Source organism: Orussus abietinus, unplaced genomic scaffold (genome assembly GCF_000612105.2).
Source record: "Orussus abietinus isolate OABI.00-Male unplaced genomic scaffold, Oabi_2.0 scaffold12, whole genome shotgun sequence".
Classification (NCBI taxonomy): domain Eukaryota; kingdom Metazoa; phylum Arthropoda; class Insecta; order Hymenoptera; family Orussidae; genus Orussus; species Orussus abietinus.
Window position 1 is genome coordinate 30185 of NW_019395990.1, and position 17940 is coordinate 48124.

The 17940-nt window shown below is 46.5% G+C and overlaps 1 protein-coding gene across 1 annotated transcript; it reads left to right on the forward strand.

The window, feature by feature from the left end:
• The first annotated feature begins 3325 nt into the window (after positions 1-3325).
• LOC105698821 lies at positions 3326-16464 on the forward strand. Its single transcript, XM_012423406.2, has 2 exons — positions 3326-3844; positions 9351-16464. Exons 1-2 carry the CDS (start codon positions 3737-3739, stop codon positions 9642-9644), a joined length of 402 nt encoding a protein of 133 aa, XP_012278829.1. The 5' UTR covers positions 3326-3736; the 3' UTR covers positions 9645-16464.
• The last annotated feature ends 1476 nt before the right edge of the window (positions 16465-17940 follow it).

The following is a 17940-nucleotide window of genomic DNA, read 5'->3' on the forward strand; positions in this document are numbered from 1 at the left end:
AATTATTTAAGGATTATACGGAAATTGTACCGCCCTGTCTTACCTTGAATTTTAATTCGGGATAATTCATGACTGCACCCGCAATAAAGAAATTCGGTAATTAAGATCACAGGTTGATCAGCATCTGGGGTAAATATGGGTAAACATTAATATGCGAGGAAAATTGTGGAACGTAGTAAATGTTTTTAGGAGTTAATATATTATTTAGGGATTTTTTTTAACTTACGGGGTTTCGAGGGATGTCGTGTCGCAGGGTAACCATGAAGACTTGTAACAATGGCAATAATGTGAGTTTGGTGTCACGACCATGGTGACGTTTTCCTGAATCGCCTGCTAATCCTTACCTCTGTTAATTCAAGCCAGTCTCCCGTGTTAATACCTCCAAATGTCGCATTTTACTATTGAAATGCCCTTTCACGTCCACCATTCAGCGACAAGTGAATTTCCGAATGACTCACTCGCGGACTGTGTGTGTCGCCCGGCATTTCCCAACCGCGGAATTCATTTTCCCGGTAACACAAGTGTGAATTCTCGGGGAAAAAAAAAAGAGATTTGAAAAGGAGATTATAAAATATACCCCTCACCCTCGGGGCCGAGCCGGATTATGAAGGAAGCTGCGTGCGAGCAAATGGAGTTCCTGGATCCCGCACTTTTTCGACGGACATTTTTATCCTTCGAGTAAATCTGCGTAACACCCCCGACAGTGAAAAACGTATCGCCTGCCAAAAGTGAGGATTAAAACGCGTACAATGCCCTTTTCCCTGGAATTATATCCGCGAGTGAATTAATCCAAGCCGAGAATAGGCACCAATTAGGGACTAGAAATTATTTTCAGTAACGACTTAAGCGAGTTATCAGGAGATCATTAATTCCTTAATAATCCGCGCTTTTTCCGACGACAGAGAGCGCGTGCATTTTCCGGCCCAGGAGGTTCGATGAAAAGGAAATTCGATTAAGGTAATGAACTGTATCACTTCGGGTAGCCATGAGTTCATTAAGCCCCGGGCACCGAGAGCTTCGGTGTACTATTTATGTACAATTTATATTTATTTCCCGTAATGTGCCTATAAGAGTGCACATCGTTAGGCTCCTTCGAATGCAACCCTTTCGATGTCGTAAATTGGAGTGGTCTGCAACGCGTGGGTTCCTAATGATATATTGTATTACTAAAAACCTTCGAAAGAGCGCAATGCGCGATGAAATTAAGGAGGAATATTATCGTTACTCTGGAAAATCTTGAGACCTCCTTCTTAATGAAAGGAGAAAGAGAAGAAAGAAAAAAAGTAAACAAACGTCGAGCATTTCCGGTCGAAGGGATTTCCTCGAGGATTTAGGATCACTGGGTACACAAAAGATTTTTCATTTCATTTCACCAGGAACAATGTTTCGTAAAGGATTGTTCCCGCCTTACGGCATCAAATTTAAATCACCGAATCTCTTTCTAAAACTATTGCGATTTCCCGAAATTAAATTATTTAGAATGTCACCTCTTTTGTATTTTCCCTCGAAACCGTGCGACCCTGCTAACTCGTATATTATCATTGTTTATGCCGAATTAATTAAGAGAAAGGAATAGCGAGGAGTTTCGCGGCGTATAATGAGGTGCTCGTTATTATATGTTTCGTTTTTTTTTCTCTCCCCCCACGGCGTCAAATATTTTATTTGGATGCAATGGGACGTATTTCTGATCCTCGAATGTGATTGGATTTTGAGACCATTCACGAACAGGGGGCTGTTTTTCTTTTCCTATTTTATTCTTTTTTTTTTTTCCAAGACCTTTGAACGACTCTCGGCAAACAAATCAGGGCCGGCATTACGATGTCGCGGGATATCATTATCATTTCATTTCCTCGTCTGCTCTTCAGGGACTTCGTCTTCAGGATTGTTACCCCAAATGCCTCGTAATGAAGCCACCGCTCGTTCTCCTAAAAATGTAAACGCCAAATCGGTCATTTAATGATCGCCACTTCCGGCGGATTACCGAAAATATCCCGATTTTCAATTATGATCAATAAACTAAATTCGACTTAGAGACCAATAAAGGAACGTAATTCCCGCGTTTACCTTTTATTCAAATTTGCCGCCAGGCCGAAAATATTGGACGTTACATTAATTATTTTTTATCGCCGTTTTTTGTTATACACTACGAGCAAAGCAATAGCTCTCACGGAAGATTATTGCTGATACATTAAATATCATTATACATTTTTATAATTAGTTTAAAACATTTTAATGAGCAAATCATTCGTGTGGCTCCATCTACATGGGTGGCACTGTAACTCTTGATGACTAAATCCAGTAATCGATAACGATAAAGTATTGTTCCTAAATATATTTCTCTCAACGAGGGAAATAATTATTTTCAATCACGCTACTACCTCACTGAACGACGTTTAGAGTACTCGGATTAAAAATCACGTTCATTCCTCCTGTTCCAATCAATCCCCATTTATACGGTGTAATAGACGCAGAAGTGCCAAACTGCAATAAGGGGAAACTGGACGACTCGAGTAGTCATTGCCAGGAAATCATTTACCATTCGACTTGAAAGATTGACTAGACGATGATAAAGTGAATTTCTGCGACCCCTGTAATTTCGTGGAATACTTCTTCCTCGTATTATCAACACGAGTCATGGGAATAAAACACATTCCCTCTACCGTACCATTAGATGGAATCCCGAGGTTGTAATATTAGATACCGCAGAAACCTACAAACCATATTCCCTGCCCCTGCAATACCCGCAGCAGCAAACGTACCGACCAGCGGTGAAACCCTCAGTCGGTAACCGCCATTTTGAGAATCTACATTCCCGACACATCCGTTCATTCGTCCTGAATGAACGGCGTGCTCAGGATATTACGTCTTACTCCATCCCCTGTTATTCCACCGGTTTAGTAAGGTGGAATAGAAGGAGAAGCGAAAGTCCCTTATTAAATTCCATGCCTCGTATATATTCGTTCCTAAGGGTGGAATATATACGAGGGTCGCGCAGTTCCAAAAGCGACGGAGTGATCCTTGCGCCCCCACCTGATCCTGGCAGGGAAATGCAGGCGTGAAGGGTCTTCGGGTAATATTTCCCCGATAAAGTCCAGGTAGACGCAGATTAGACGCCACCTGCAGCGTGCAAGGTTAGGTCCAAGCTAGGTCGAGGGCCCGCGTACGTAAGTACGTGCGACCGCGCAGGAAGCGCGTCGCGACGTCACGCCGGGCTGTGTATCAACATTGGAAAATCAATGGCTCGGAGTGACGTCGCAGTCCCGCCTCGCCGTCGGCCAATGGGTGCGCGCGCCGCCCCACCCGCGCGCGTACTCTTGCCGCGCGCAAGGCCCGGCGTGCTCATTCCGAAGCGGCGACTCGCAGCGAGCGGACCTCCGGAGAGCTTGACCGAGAAGCAAGCCCAATCCCCGACGCGCGCAGCCCACGCGACAGGCAATACTTACCGCGGCCCGATCGACGAATGCAGTTTTCGATTCGACAGCGACACCTCGGCAGGACGAACCTCTAACGGCCGAGGCACGGCGTCGTCGTCGAGTCTACTCACCGAGCCACGAGCGGCACTCGAGTCCCGAGGAACGCGCGGCCCGAGAGCGCCGAGGTTAGGATCCGGCAGAGCCACCCGAGTGCGCGAGCGAGGTTAGCCGCGCTTTCCGTTGGACCGGCTGCCCGAACCCCCATTGGCCGGCGCCCGACCTATCGCGCACCGCCGCCGAACTTTCCAGAAGACCCGGCCGAGATGGCGTTCATGATGCCGGTTGTGAAGAACGAGTGGGAGATCTACAAGACGAACCGCAGCCGACGCTCCTCCGAGTGCTCGAACCCGCAGGCCTGCCGCAGCAGGAAGGTAAGCGAGACACGCAGAGGCGCCGGGCCTCGGGCCCTGAGGGACCCCTTCGCGGTCCGTCCCCCGTCTATCGATCGAGGCGCCGCCAATGCGCCGCCGACTGCGCAGACGCCGTACCGGCGCGCGACGTCGCGACGGATTGCGCAAACCGAAAGCGCTTTCGTAAGGTCAACCGCCGACCGATCGCGTGGCCGAGGGTTTCCATGTCCACCCGGACCCAATTTCTAATCCCGGTGTTTATCCTACCCGGAATATCCCGACTCCTCGAACTTGGAATCGCGAAAATCAAAGACTTACGTCGGGTGTTTATAACCCTGCATAAAGCCACGTGACCGTGGATCGATGGCCGTTACTTTTTAAATCTCATTCCGTCCAACTCCATCCTTCCGGCGAGATTTAATTTAATTACCTTCTTGTATCGCTCCTTTGTAACCGAGGATCTTGTTACGTGGATGTTTACATCGAGTGTGTATCAATTGTTAATTCGTTAATACAGGAAGGTTAAGACTTGTAGATTTCGTGTTATATGAATTATTCTCTTGGCTTGAAATGCTAGACCGGAGAGGGTTCTAAATGTTAAGAGTGAGGTTGAAAATTAATTGTATCGTAGTGATGTGAATATAGTCTCCTTTTATTCCGATTATCGCGAGTTTTGGACCGTGTAGTTTTATATTTTCGTTTTATATGTCAACATTTGGTCCGATAAAATATTGATACCTCGAAACATAAGCATCTACTTTTACAAAAAATAAACCCCTTACCCAGGGAATATAAATTTGAAGTACTAATGCACGTATGTGCATTCAAAATGAAGATAATAGTATTTAAAACATTTAATATTTAGACTATATCTGGGATACATTGTCATATGTACGTAATTTAATATTGTACTTAAAATACCATTCCAATGTCGGATATGGATGAGGAATATTTTTTTCCACCTGAGTTTCAATATGCTAGGAATATTTTATGCTGTCTGGGTTTCCGTACCAATTAGCCCGGTACCGTTAGTTCCTAGGGAATGACGAAATTCCGGAGGAAATGGCGTCGGCCGATCGATTCGTGTCGCCGTAGAAAGGCAAGGGGAAGACCTTTCTAGAAGCTTGTAAACTCGCCATCTGTTTCCGCGTATGAGTCTCTGAGCGCATTCGCCGCCCAACGGCGTGAAAGCCATTGTTTACATTGCCTGTACTTACGTAAATAATTCCGCCGACTGGCGTTTCTTTTTCTCACACCTTTTGCGGGCTAAAAATCGGAAAAAATATACTCGAAACTAGGAAAATTCCTTCGACCCGTTACAGGTTAGATCGACCTCGCGAGATTTCGTTCAATTCTTTGTTTTCTTTCTTTTTATTTTTATTATTAATAAACTGCGAAATCGGCCAAAGAAAGTATATGCACGTGTACGGTGCACTTGGCGCGACACTCTGCCAGGTTTCGGGATTTCAAGGTAGATCCGGCTCGCTCTCGATAATAAAAAAAAATAAATAAATAAATAAAAAAGGCCCATGTTTCTCCAGCGCGGCGTTAATCGATTAATTAACAGGCCGCGCGCATCGGGAGTCGCGCCGCGAAATGTGGTCTATTTTTGTTTGTTTTTATTTCTCTTCTCCCTTAACGAGGAAAAACCGCGGGAAAATTTCCCACGGACCTTGGGTATCCGGATAACTCGTCGATTACGGAGCCGCCGCGATTGAACCGGCTGAATCTTGCGCAATTATAATTAGAAACGTCCCTGGGGAATTTCATTTGACCAATCGCGCCCCGGAGATAGGGGAGAGCCAACGAGGTGGGCGAGTCCGGCTCCGGTAATTCTGGAGTTCCACTTTTCATCACTCTCGGTTCCCCCCCGTTCATCCCCCGCGTGGGAGGGTGTCGGGCTTCGTTGACCGTAACCCGACTATTGCTCGGTAATTGGACGGTCGAATACACGTCTCCACGCGTGTAATTACTCTCTCTCTACCGTTTTTATTCCCACCTTGAAGAGGTGCCCTTCAATTTCCTCTCTTCGTATCAACCGATATTAGTCCTCTATTGATACTAAATGTCTATTACCGAGCGTCGTGGTTGTTACACCGACTTAATATGGATTCATCGAACCAATGTGATATTTAATTAGCACAAAATTAAAAATTCATTCATTCGACGAGAATAATTCTTTCACTGATATGATTCCGAGGAAACGTTGCGTTAGATTTATTCCAGTCTACTTTGAGTCGGATAATTATTCTTTGAATTAAGAAAATGGTTCTAATTTTTTTTTTTTTCGTTGTAAGTACTTCTCTGGTTCGGTGACTTTTTTTCTTTTCTTCTCAGGGTGAAGAGGGTTTCTCCCCTCAATTTTGCCGAAACTTGGACACGGTTACTAATACTGTTTCGAACCTTGCTAGGCTTCTCTCTCTCTCCCTCCCGCTCAGTGGTCAATTACGCGAAGGTGCGTTCTACCTGCACCGCAATTGCGTAATTGCACGCCGCCACGGCGCCCACCGCCGCTAATTAACAGGGTTCGGAATGCAAAGTGCACGCGAGCGGTGATAAAAACTTGGTCGTTTTCCTTTTCTCTCTTTTTTTTTTCCGGTTTCTTTTTTTACACCCGCGTTGCCGCGTGCATTACCCCACTGCGTATCGACCTGGCCGATCGGATGGAAGATTTCGATCGAGAGCCGTGGCCTTTCGATACTATCGAACTGCTCGAGGTCGCGAGAAATTCACGGGTTAAACATAAGATGCAAAACGGTGATTAATGTTGCGACCAAGGAAATTGATAAGCAGGGTTTCCTTTTTTTTCTTCTTTTTAATGTGGATACTGAAGATTTTTATGAAAAAATAAACACGGGAGATTGAGGTGGTCCTTTTAGGCTGACTTTTAATTACCTTCGGTGGGGCACTTTTGATGTCACTTTTTTTTTTTTTAAGATCGTTGATTATGATATGAAAGACGCCGAGAGATTCGATCTAGGTAGATTAATTAAAATTCATCTTTTGGTCATCTTAGGGTCTACATGTTAACGTGGCTATCATTTGATACGAATCGGTACACCCGATTCGGAGAATACTTTCACCGACGGTTTGACTTCTCGGATATGTATAGGCTGACTCTCTTTCATGTCATCTTAACCTCACCGTTCCACGTGGCTGGGAGTACTCGCGAGAGTGAGAACCACTGATCCGGCCGGTCGGGCTTGCCCGGCCTTGCCTGCAGCGCTACATGCAAACTAGGGACACGTGTGTCACTTACACACGTGCCGGTCTAAACGGCGTAACCAGACTCCATTACGACGACAACACGAGCACGTGCTCTCCCCCTCCACCCCGATTGCCGAAAAGGAACGAGATGCGTTGCACTGGCGAAGATCCGATCTCCCCCTTGCCTCGCGCCTCCTGAATGACCACCGCTGGGATTCGGAAAGGAAATTACCCGGTCAGGAATTGAGGAGCGAAATTTCGCGGTTGGGACGCGGAAATAATAACTCGCGGTCGGGATTCTGGTACGATATTTCATGATTGAAATTCAGAAACGCTATTTCGCGGTTGGAGTTCAGGAATAATATCTCGTGGTCGGGATCGAGGTGCGGGAATTCGCGGTTGAGATTCACGGACGGAAAATTTCGCGGTTTGAATTCAGGAACGAAATTTTGCGGTTGGAATTCAGCAGCGAAATTTCGCGATCAGAATTGAGGTACGAAGTCACGCGGTTGGAATTCAGAAATAATATCTCGCGGTTGGAATTCAGAAATAAAATCTCGCGGTTAGAATTCAGAAATAAAATCTCGCGGTCGGAATTCAGGAACGAAATTTCATGATTGAAATTCAGAAACGCGATTTCGCGGATGGAATTCAGAAATAAAATTTCACGGTTATAATTCAGAAACGGAATTTCACGGTTAGAATTCAGGAACGGAATTTCACGGTTAGAATTCAGGAACGATTTGAAGTTGTACCTCTTGACGAGTACTTTCGAGGGTTTAGATGGGTCTTTTGATGTTCTTCGGTGATTACAAAATGGCGGGCGCAACTAAATCGGGTATATCGACGGTACTGGATTTATGGGGAAGGCGGTCATATCTCGAGTGCGCGATTTCGCATTTTCTACGACACGTCCGAAGCTGGCCGCGCACTGCGCCGCCTATAAATACGCGCAAGATAAGTGTCGCTATTTTTAGTGGACGCGCAGCCAGCCTCCTATTACATGGAACGAAGTGCGTAACCGCAACCTGATTGTCGGGCCGTATCGGTGATATCAACGCCCGTGCTCGTTAAAGTTACTCGAAAGCGCGAGGCGACAGAGCTACCTAACGTCAGGGGGGTTCTTAGCTGAAACGTACTTCTCCGATAGTCCTTATCAAGATATTCGATAAAGTCCGCGGAGAAAAAAAAAAGACGAAGTCGCCAAAATTTCATATTCCCCAATAAATTTTGGGTACCCCAACGACGATAATAACGGTTCCAGGTATTTGGAAAAATCCTACCGAAGGAACTTGATTTAATAAAATTCCTTTTTATTTTTTTTATCGCACGGGAGTTTTAAATCCGATGACTGATAAGGTAATGGGGATCGGTTTTGGGACGTGGATCCCTCGGATGAAAAAAGTCCCGGTTCTTAGAGTGACAGATTTTATTTATTATTACATTTTTTTTTTCAATTTTTTTTTAATGCTGTTAACCAAGGTCAATGTTTATCGTTACGCCACTTTATCGGGTATTATGCCGCGGCGTTATCGGGGTCGCTATTAACGTCGGCTCATTTTATCTGGCTTGTGGTTTCTAAAAGCTGCCCGGCACTTATCTCGGCGATCGAGGAAGGAAATGGGACGCTTGTGCGAGGACGCATCGATTTCTGATAACGGGAAGCGAGGTGATAAGGTCGCACAGTGGGCCGTCTAGCTTCCGGAGCCGGGGATCGATACCGGTAGCGATCGATCGATGCCGTTCGATTAACGTGTCAGTGTCAGCCCGAGGCGACGGTCGTGGCTTTCTCTGGGCTAGGTCGAAAAAATTTCGAGGTGATCGAGTCTGCGGGAAGAGATCGATGGACCGCACTTCCGGGGGCGGTTGGCCGCGAGAGAACACTTCCGGATGTTCCAACCGGGATGAGATTAGGATCCGACACGGATACATTAAAAAAGAAATAAGGGAAAGGACGTCTGCACCCTCCTTGCGAAACCACTGCCGAGAAGATTTTGCTCACACCCTGAATTCCTGGGGCGTGAAGAATATTTGTAATCCCATCCAACGTGGAGGTAACTAGAGCTGAGGTTCGGGAAGAAAATTGAAAAAAATAAATAAATAAATAAATTGGGGTATAAATTTGGTAGGGAAGTGAGTAAGATTTGTTGGGACGATTGTGAGTCAGTTTGTTGGTACTTAGCCCCGATGCAATTATTTCCGGGATGTGGAGATTTGGGTATCCTCGAACGAGGTCACTGATTAGGCTCGATGATAAGACGCGGCCCTGATTGGAACCGCGAGTCGCTGAAGGTCGCCCCCTTCTTTTTCGATGTTCCAGGTGTCGGAGTGCTCCAAGTCCGAGGGGCCGTCCTTGTCGACCTCACCTGGCTCGGACTTCCTGACCTCGCCGGCCCACCGTTCGGTGCCCCTGACATCGCGCCACTTCTCGAGGACCTCCTCCCGTACCTCCCAGAGCTCCCTCCAGAGTCCGAGCAAGAGCACCGGGTCCTCGCCCCCGAAGACCGGGAGCTCGAACTCCTTGAACAAGTTCCACAACCGGCTGGTAGACAAGCTGAAGAGGTCCCTGAAGAAGGCCGAGGACAGCCCGGAGGACCAGCGAAACTTGTCGTGAAACAACCATGGGGTTTTGGGCCGGCCGCCCCCGTCCGGTTCGAAACCGATCGAGATCCGTCGCACCTCGGCCCCCACCGGTGCTGGCCCCAGCACCAAACAGGTCGTGGCCCACTCGTGCCCGGATCCGCCGACCTGGTAACGCCGCCAGGATGCCTGCTGATCCCCAGCCTTTGCGCCGCTCGCAGGAGCGGAGTCCTAGGGAGCCGTCTGGAGGATCGCGCCGGACCGGTTCCTGACCGGTCCACGTGTCTCGGCGCGAGCCCACGTGGGGAAGGGAGAGAGAAGCGGTCCATTGGGATCCGAAGCGTCCTAAGGGACGAGGTCCACGTGACCCGAAGCCGTACCACCACCCGGAGAGTCGCTCTGGACCGAGCCCCGGATCGGGACCAGATCGGACAACCGTGAAGAGGCACGACGAAACAGAAACAAGCGGGACCGAGCAGAGTCACCTCCCCAAGGAAATGCTCTCTGGATCGGTCCACGACCGGTCCCCGGATTGGTTCCTGACCCCAGCTTCGGACTGGCTCCGAGCTGGTTCTTTTTGCACCCCACACCTAGAGGTACGGATCGACGCGGCGATGGTGCCCTTTCGGCGGTGCCGGATTTTCCCTCGACCCGGTACGTGCTCCAGACCCGGTTTCCTTTGGTTTCTCCTCGATCCCTGGCTGGTCCCCACCCGGGACCATCTGGTCCACCTCGCTGAGCGGAACATCCAGGGTCGTGGAGGCCTTTTTCATGCGTTCCAACTTCTGGGGTCTGGAGAACGACGCCTGCTGGGGGCGTCCTACCGGTGTCAAGACTCACGGAGTCCTGGCGATTATCACGATTTCTCGCGATCTCGACGAGGTTCAACACTTCCCGAGGATGTCGGGCTGACCGAGGATCCCGTAGAGGAGTCCGTAATCATCGAACGCCGATTTGACTCCGTCGTGACCTAGCTTGGAAACTATCTACCGAGGAAACTCCACGGAGATCGGGCCCAAGTTCACGGGGACTCCTCTCCCGAGGGAGGTCCCATCTTCCCGGTCATCCCACATCGGAGGGATCCACGTTAAGGTCCGTTCTAACGACTAGTTCCTTTCGCGTTCTGTCGCTGGTATGACTTGACTTGTCGTTTCTAACACTCTATCGCGATCGCTGTTGATTTGGGAAGCGTCCTACCGATGCGAGCTCGGCGTCGATGGCGCGGAATATTGGCACGTTTTGTCACTACATTGCGGCTCCGGAGTTATTTCTTCGGGTAGCTCGGGAAAGCTCCGTGGGCCTACGATATTAATACCGATCACGTCCTGGAATCTTTTGGCTGCCTGCCATCGGAAGTAACGAACCCGCTCCTCCTTGAATTGTCCGGCCTGCAACGTCGACGCCGAGCCGGGAAAAGAGATGGAATGTAGATTGAGGTCGTCGTATCGCTGTTTATTGATTAAGCTAGCCGATCGACAGCGAATGTCGGTCCTTATTTTATAGGCATATCACACGTAATTTCGGCGGTCGTGGGCCAGGATGGGCCGCCATTATTTGCTTTACTATTATGACTCGACTACCTTGAATGGTCGCATGTGCGAGTTTACCGCGGAGAGGGAGATATTTAGCGCGAGAGATAGAGTATATATATATACACGTATATACATATATAGTGATCGATGATGAACGAAAGCCTAAGAAAAGACTTAATTTAGCTTAACCTCGCGCCGGCGCTCCAGGCTACGAAGAATTAGTGTCGCGTTACGTTTGTTACGGAAGGGGACGTGTCTCCGAGACCTGAATGCCGGAAACCGCTGCGTTTTGCATCGTTGACACGAGCGGATCTCTCTGAGAGATTCCCCTAATTGCGGATGTTTTTATTTTATTTGGATTTTATTTCATTTCATTTTATTTTGATTTTTTTTTTTTTCCTTTTTCTCTTCGCGGTTTTATAGAAGCGCGTCATTTCGGAGCAATGGCTCCCGTAATTTGGAGTCCGATTCTCGAGTCCATACTATGAACATTTGCACGCGACATCGACAGTTTCTTATTATACTTTCAAAGGTTAACTGATGACGCGACTTAGCAACAAGGTGACAAGTTTTTCTGGGGAATCTATTCTTATGGGAGAATAATCTGTATGGACTCGATAGTCGGGCCCCTGTAGTGGTCCCCCGGAGGAACGATTTCTTCTTCTTTTTCTATTGTTACTATTTGCACTATTATTATATTATATTGTATTAATATTATTATCGTTACTGCTATCACAGTAGTTGTAAGGACCTTTTTCACCGTCGATGGGTAAATGTCTTTCTCCGAGCGGAGGCGTCCACGGAGACGCCTCGTCGGATGCTTTTGGCGATTTTTGACATCGACGTTGACAATTTTCTTCCCTTGATCGTTGTCCTGGGATTATTCTACGATGCCGTGTCAGGATCGGGGGAAGGAGACGCTCCGAAAAATAAGTAGAACTATGTATCTTTTCTTTTTTTTTTTTCTTCGCGCGGAGTCTTTACTAGACTCTTCTTCGATGACGTCTGGCGAATTTCTCATATTTTTATATGTATCTTTTTGGGGTTTTTTTTTTTTTTCGTTATCAATTGAAGGGAAAAAAAATGAAGGTCGGACGAGGAATTGCTTATCCAGTGGGTTTTTGTTCGCCAATGTTGCGGAATTGTCAACTCGAGCTCGCAATGAGGAAAGTGATTTTCCGGTTTTCTATTTTTCTTTCTCTATCTTTTTGTTTTTTTTTTTTTTCTTTTGACACTTGCGAACTGGGAGCAACTAAACGATACCGCGTGTAACTCTGTGATACCGTAAGCTATAAGGTAGAATTATTTTGCAACGAAGTACAGGAGGGGGGGGGAAGAAAGAAAAGAGTACGAGAGAGCGTGAGACGGGAAGCGAGCGGTGCAAATGCGGACAGAGTTTAAGGGCGGTGGGGAAGTTGCGGGGGACACGTGGACCTGGGTGCCTACTTCGGATGTTTTTGGGCGACGTCCCATGTGAAATCGGAATTTACCAGTTGTTTTAAATTCTTCGAAATTTCACCTGGGTGCCTATTTCAGACATTTTCGAGCGACGGCCCTTGGAGGATCAGAATTTACGAGATTTAATTGAAATCCATCAAAATTTAACCCGAATGTCTATTTCAGACATTTTCGGGCGACGTCCCTTGTAATATCAGAATTGATGAGGTTTCTTTGAAATCCTTCAGAATTTCACAAGTTATCTTAAACTCTTCGAAATTTAACCCGGGCGCCTATTTCGGGAATATCTGTCAGACAGCCCTTCGTAGAGCAGAATTTATGAAATTATTTGAAATTCAAGGTGGGCAATTATTTTGAATTTTCAATCGCTTTCACTTTGGCTCCTTAGGAAGGTTTTGAAGGGACCCACGATGGTGGATGCCTGTTTTAGATTTTTCTTCACGACGGGAGAATTTTCCGAGTTTTCGGTGATACCCCAAATCTTGTCAACCCTTCCACCACCGAGACAGGGACTGTTTGAAATAGGCGCCCAGGATTGGGAAAATCGCCCGGAGCCTTCGATTACTCTCCATACGGCACGTGGGCAACGTTAATCAGGGAAAATCGGGTGAAAAGATTCGGAAAAGTTACGGATCTCTGTCGGGGCTTGAAGGTCTCGTAACTCTAGGTACTTCTTTTCTTTGTTTTCGGGGGAACCGACTCGACACATACTGTACCTAGGACACGGATATCCCGTGGGGATCCCGCGGGGTTCCGGGAGGTCGCGGAAAATTTTGAAAATTGCCTAGACGTCTCGCATTTTCCTGGACGGACGACGGCCGGCGTCGTTAACAGCTTTTCCGGTGGGACGGAGGGGGTGGGGGGTGGAGGTCGTGCCGGAAATGTGTCAGATGTGTCGAATAATTTCCAAAAGTTGCCGCTTCGCGTAAGACTGCTTAATATATATATACATATGTATAAAACGATGAGAGAAAATTGACAATTCGGTGTTATATATCGTGGTGCTTTGATAGGAGTTTCGGGACGGAGCGGCAGGCCGTTTGTTTAGGTCGAGGAGAAGGAAATTATTTCACGATATCGGCTGGTCGATAATCGACGAGCTCCTGGCACAACTCGAAGAAAAATGGCCGAGGAACGTCTAACTTAAGAAAGGAAGGAAAAAAAAAGGAAAAGAAAATTAACAGAGAAATGTATCTCTTACGAGATCGACACTTTCAATTTCTTTTCCTCCGCCATTATCGTCACGTGGCGTGAAAAATTTCAATATATACGCATTTGGAGACGCGTTGTATATCTTTTTTTTTTAACCATTCTTTAGTATTCGAGTTGTGCCAAGATGGCGGAATAAAGGTCCCCTGATAAGGGACGATGGAGGTTCGTCCCGAGCTTCGTCGGACGATTTGTACCGATTAGGCGGCGTTACTATAGAGATCTAGGGTTTGGCGAGATACGATCTATTTATATTAAGATGTCGACGGTCGCGGAATCTCGCGATCGGGAAGGAACATCTTATCGAGCGTCGATGGCGGGGAGAGAAGACGCCGTCGCCGAATTTCGATGGCGAGTTTCGATTCCGCGGCTCGTCGGAACGATTGTAAATTTGATAATTTATTCGGCGACTCGACTCGATATTTCTTACGACTGCGAGTATATTATGAGGGTTCGGCGATTGGAGATTACTTTTGCGGGACGGTTGAGATGATTTTTGGAGCATGGCTGAGGAGAAGCGAGGGCCGAGATTCGATCTGGACCTGTTTCAGGATGCGGCTGATCCGCCATCTTGCGGGTCGTTCGCCTTTTTACGCGATGCAAAGAAGACTGTGGAGGTGTACCAGGCGATTGTTTGATAGGTACACCGTAACGAATTAATTCTGTCTTCGATATTAAAAAGAATATCCAGACGCGAGATGAAGTCGGACAAAAATTAAAATGGAGGGACGATAAGCGTCACCATTCGCGCATTTTATTTATCACGTCTCTTTTGAATTTTCGGGAGTACGTGGGACGATAGTTTTATCGTTAGTAAATGGGACTATGTTTTGGAAGTTTTCTTTATTGTATGTTGAAGGACCCGCAGTACGAATTGTCTCCTTTGCAACGTGTTTTTTTTATTTTTTTTATATGTATAGATGCGCGCTCAAAATTCAAATTTCTTTCGGCCGAGTACATTCTCCTTAGCCATGGCGATTAAATAATCACTGCCAAAAAGCCCACACTAATGCAAATCCCGGCTCGATAGTCGGCCCTTGGAGGGGTAGGAGGGTCGTTGACTTTTCGGGCGTCGAGAGGCGCGACACTTTTTCACATAGTTATTTATTTTTCGACGAGCGACAGTAGGCTTTCGTTGTTGTGCGGTGCCCGACATTTCGGCGAGTCGGCAGGAAACTTGCTAGGATATGAGGCGAGGAGAGTTATTCGTTTTTCGGGCGCGACTCCGCTTTTCCCGAAAAATCCACCCGTGGGGAATTTCGCTTTCCACTGGGTCGGCTTGCACAATTTTAGCGACAAATCTTGAAATTTATAGTGATTTATTTATTGAATCTTAAATTACAAGTCCAGTTGATATAGATTCATTTCTGCGGAGAATCTGCGTCTGTCGAGGCCACTGCAGATTTTCCTTAAATTTTCCGTAAATTCTCAGTCAACTTTTGAAAATATCGGATTTTTCGGACGCGACTTCGCTTTTTCGAAAACCTACCCGTAGGGAATTTTTATTTCCATTGGGTCGGCTGGACGAATCTAGCGACAAATCTTGAAATTTATAATGGTTTGTTTATTGAATCTTAAATTACAAGTCCAGTTGATATGTTCATTTCTGCGGAGAATCTGCGTCTGTCGAGGCCACTGCAGATTTTCCTTAAATTTTCCATAAATTCTCCGTAAATTCTCAAAATCAACCTTCGAAAAATATCCCAAGGCTCTTCAGCCCGACCGAATAATTCCTGAAAAATCGTTTCTTTCGGCGAGAATCGAATACTTTCGAGAGGAGTTTGAGAAGTGACGCAGCTTTACCCGAATGCTACTCATTCGGCTATTTCTTAAGGGATGTGGAAAATGTAATAGCGGTTTGCGCCGAGGGATTATTTTCGAAACGGCCGAGGAATGAAATAATTCGACTCGCGTCGGCCCGATTAAGACTGAAGATGAAAGAAATAGCTAACGGTGATCATCGCGTACCATTTACCCATTTGATCATGATTGCTCGGTTGTTTCTTGTCGAAAGTCTTAAGGCTTAAACCGACGGACGTTCTCGGTGAGATTAAGGGCGGTGAGGACGTTAAGGAGGTGTCTTAAGGTAGGGAGGACGTTCATGAGTTTAAGCGCGAGTTTTATTGTTTTTTTTTCTTCTTTTCTTTTCTTTTCGCCGAGCCATCGTGTTCCTTGCGTCGTCTCGAGCCTTAACTCGATTACGCCTCTTCTTATTTTTTATTCCCCGTTTATTCTCCTACGTACAATTTTCCGGCCCGATTACCGGACTAGGCTCGGCGTAAAGGTGCGAAATAAAATGCGAAACTCGGATTAACTTTATACGAAACTGCCGAAGGAATGAATTTTCAATATGGTGTCTCGGGAGAAAAGTTTCGTGACGCGAGTTGAGGTCTCGAGGCTGCGCGCGCACACATTCCACGCGTATTAGCATATACCGTACATGTATAAAGAAACAAAAAATAACAAAAGTAACCTGTTAGCGTTTGATAAGATGATTCACACGAGATATTACACTTGAGGAGAAATAGTGAGAACGAACGATATGTATATATACATATATATCATAAAGTTTGGAAAGCTTACGATGGACCTCGGTTGATCATTATTATGTATCCGTGATTTTTATGTCATGTTCAATAAATGAGTTTCAAACTACGTGGGAGTACCTTTGTTCGTGACTGGGAGTTTTTTCATCTTGGACGATTTTTCTTAATGTCATCTTTTATGACTTATCGATATCAGGAAAGGTGCGACAAGGTCGATTTGCATCCGAGTTGGACGCTTCCTTGAATCGCGACGACAGAGAACCGGTGCCCTCAGGAGAACGCATCGTCAGGGATACTTCATGAAACCCGAGGAGCGATTGTCGAACACGTAAGTGCAGTTATTGTCGTTTTCATACACCGATAATGTAGACACTCGAGGAGGGACGGGCGATATGGAAAATTTTCCGTAAGGCTTGTGTTCCTAGAAAGAGTCCGCCTCCTCAACCGGTGGCACCTCTTCGGGGTAATGAGCGTGTATGTCGATGATACTTCTTCTTCTTTTTTTCCCCTCTTTCTGCGTCAATGAAAAGTGCCGTACATGGAGGTGAGATCTGCTGGCGTTAATTCATTTTTTGTGGAATTTTAGTCGGCGAAGGGGAACCTCGTAACGGCGGAGTACGTATAAATTCCCATGTATGAAATGGGGAGAATTAATGGATGTTATTAAAAGGAGTGAATTAATGAACGTTATGAAAAGGGGTAGGTTAGGATCGAGACAATCTGCGGTTATTATTTCAAATGTGATAAATATCAATCAAATTGATAATCATTCGGAAATGACCAGTGCCAAACGCGTGAGAGCAATTTTTGAGAGAATCGATACAAATTATTTATAATATCTAATAATTCTCGTTAACGCTAGTTTCGCTTTCAAGGCGCGTCGAGGTCTTACGTTTTTAGGGTACATGGTGGACCGGTTTTCTTTTTTAATTTTTAGGAATTAATTTTTAACCAAATCGAGTCATTCGCGAAGGTGGGGACAATGTACTCGTGCAAGTGTACATGTCTCGGTACACTTGGTCTCGGTCCGGCCACCTGAAAATCGAAGTCGTAGCGATTTCTTTGAGCCGATACACATACCGTTGTACACTGGGAGACATCAATGCCCTCCCATCCTGCACAGGCGATGTCGTATCTGCAGGGGAGGCATTCATGTCCACATTGTACATTGGGAGACATCAATGCCCTCCCATCCTGCACAGGCGATGTCGTATCTGCAGGGGAGGCATTCATGTCCGCTATTGTACCTTTCACGGTACAGACTCGATACATAATACATCAGCTTACGTGGCTACGTATTGCAGTCATCGCACTCGAACCCACGTAGCGCAATAGTGTCGCCGGTTGATGAATCATGTATCGAAAATTTCAAGAGTAGGATGATACACGCCTCCTACTTGCGGCATAACTATTTCCAGGCCATTCTCGAGCCTCACGACAGGATTACCAACTAATCGCAATGTCTCTTTACGGCGGCAGACTTTGATACGTTTTCGACATCTCGAATTGCGCCGACCTTTGCGGGACGTACGTGCACTGCAATTGCAATCGGCATGTCGCACACAATACGCGATATATCACCGCC

Coding starts and splice junctions, on each gene's coding strand:
- LOC105698821 (XM_012423406.2), top strand. CDS start 3,737: ATGGCGTTCATGATGCCGGTTGTGAAGAACGAGTGGGAGATCTACAAG. Junction 3,845..9,350: donor AGGCCTGCCGCAGCAGGAAG/GTAAGCGAGACA, acceptor TCGATGTTCCAG/GTGTCGGAGTGCTCCAAGTC.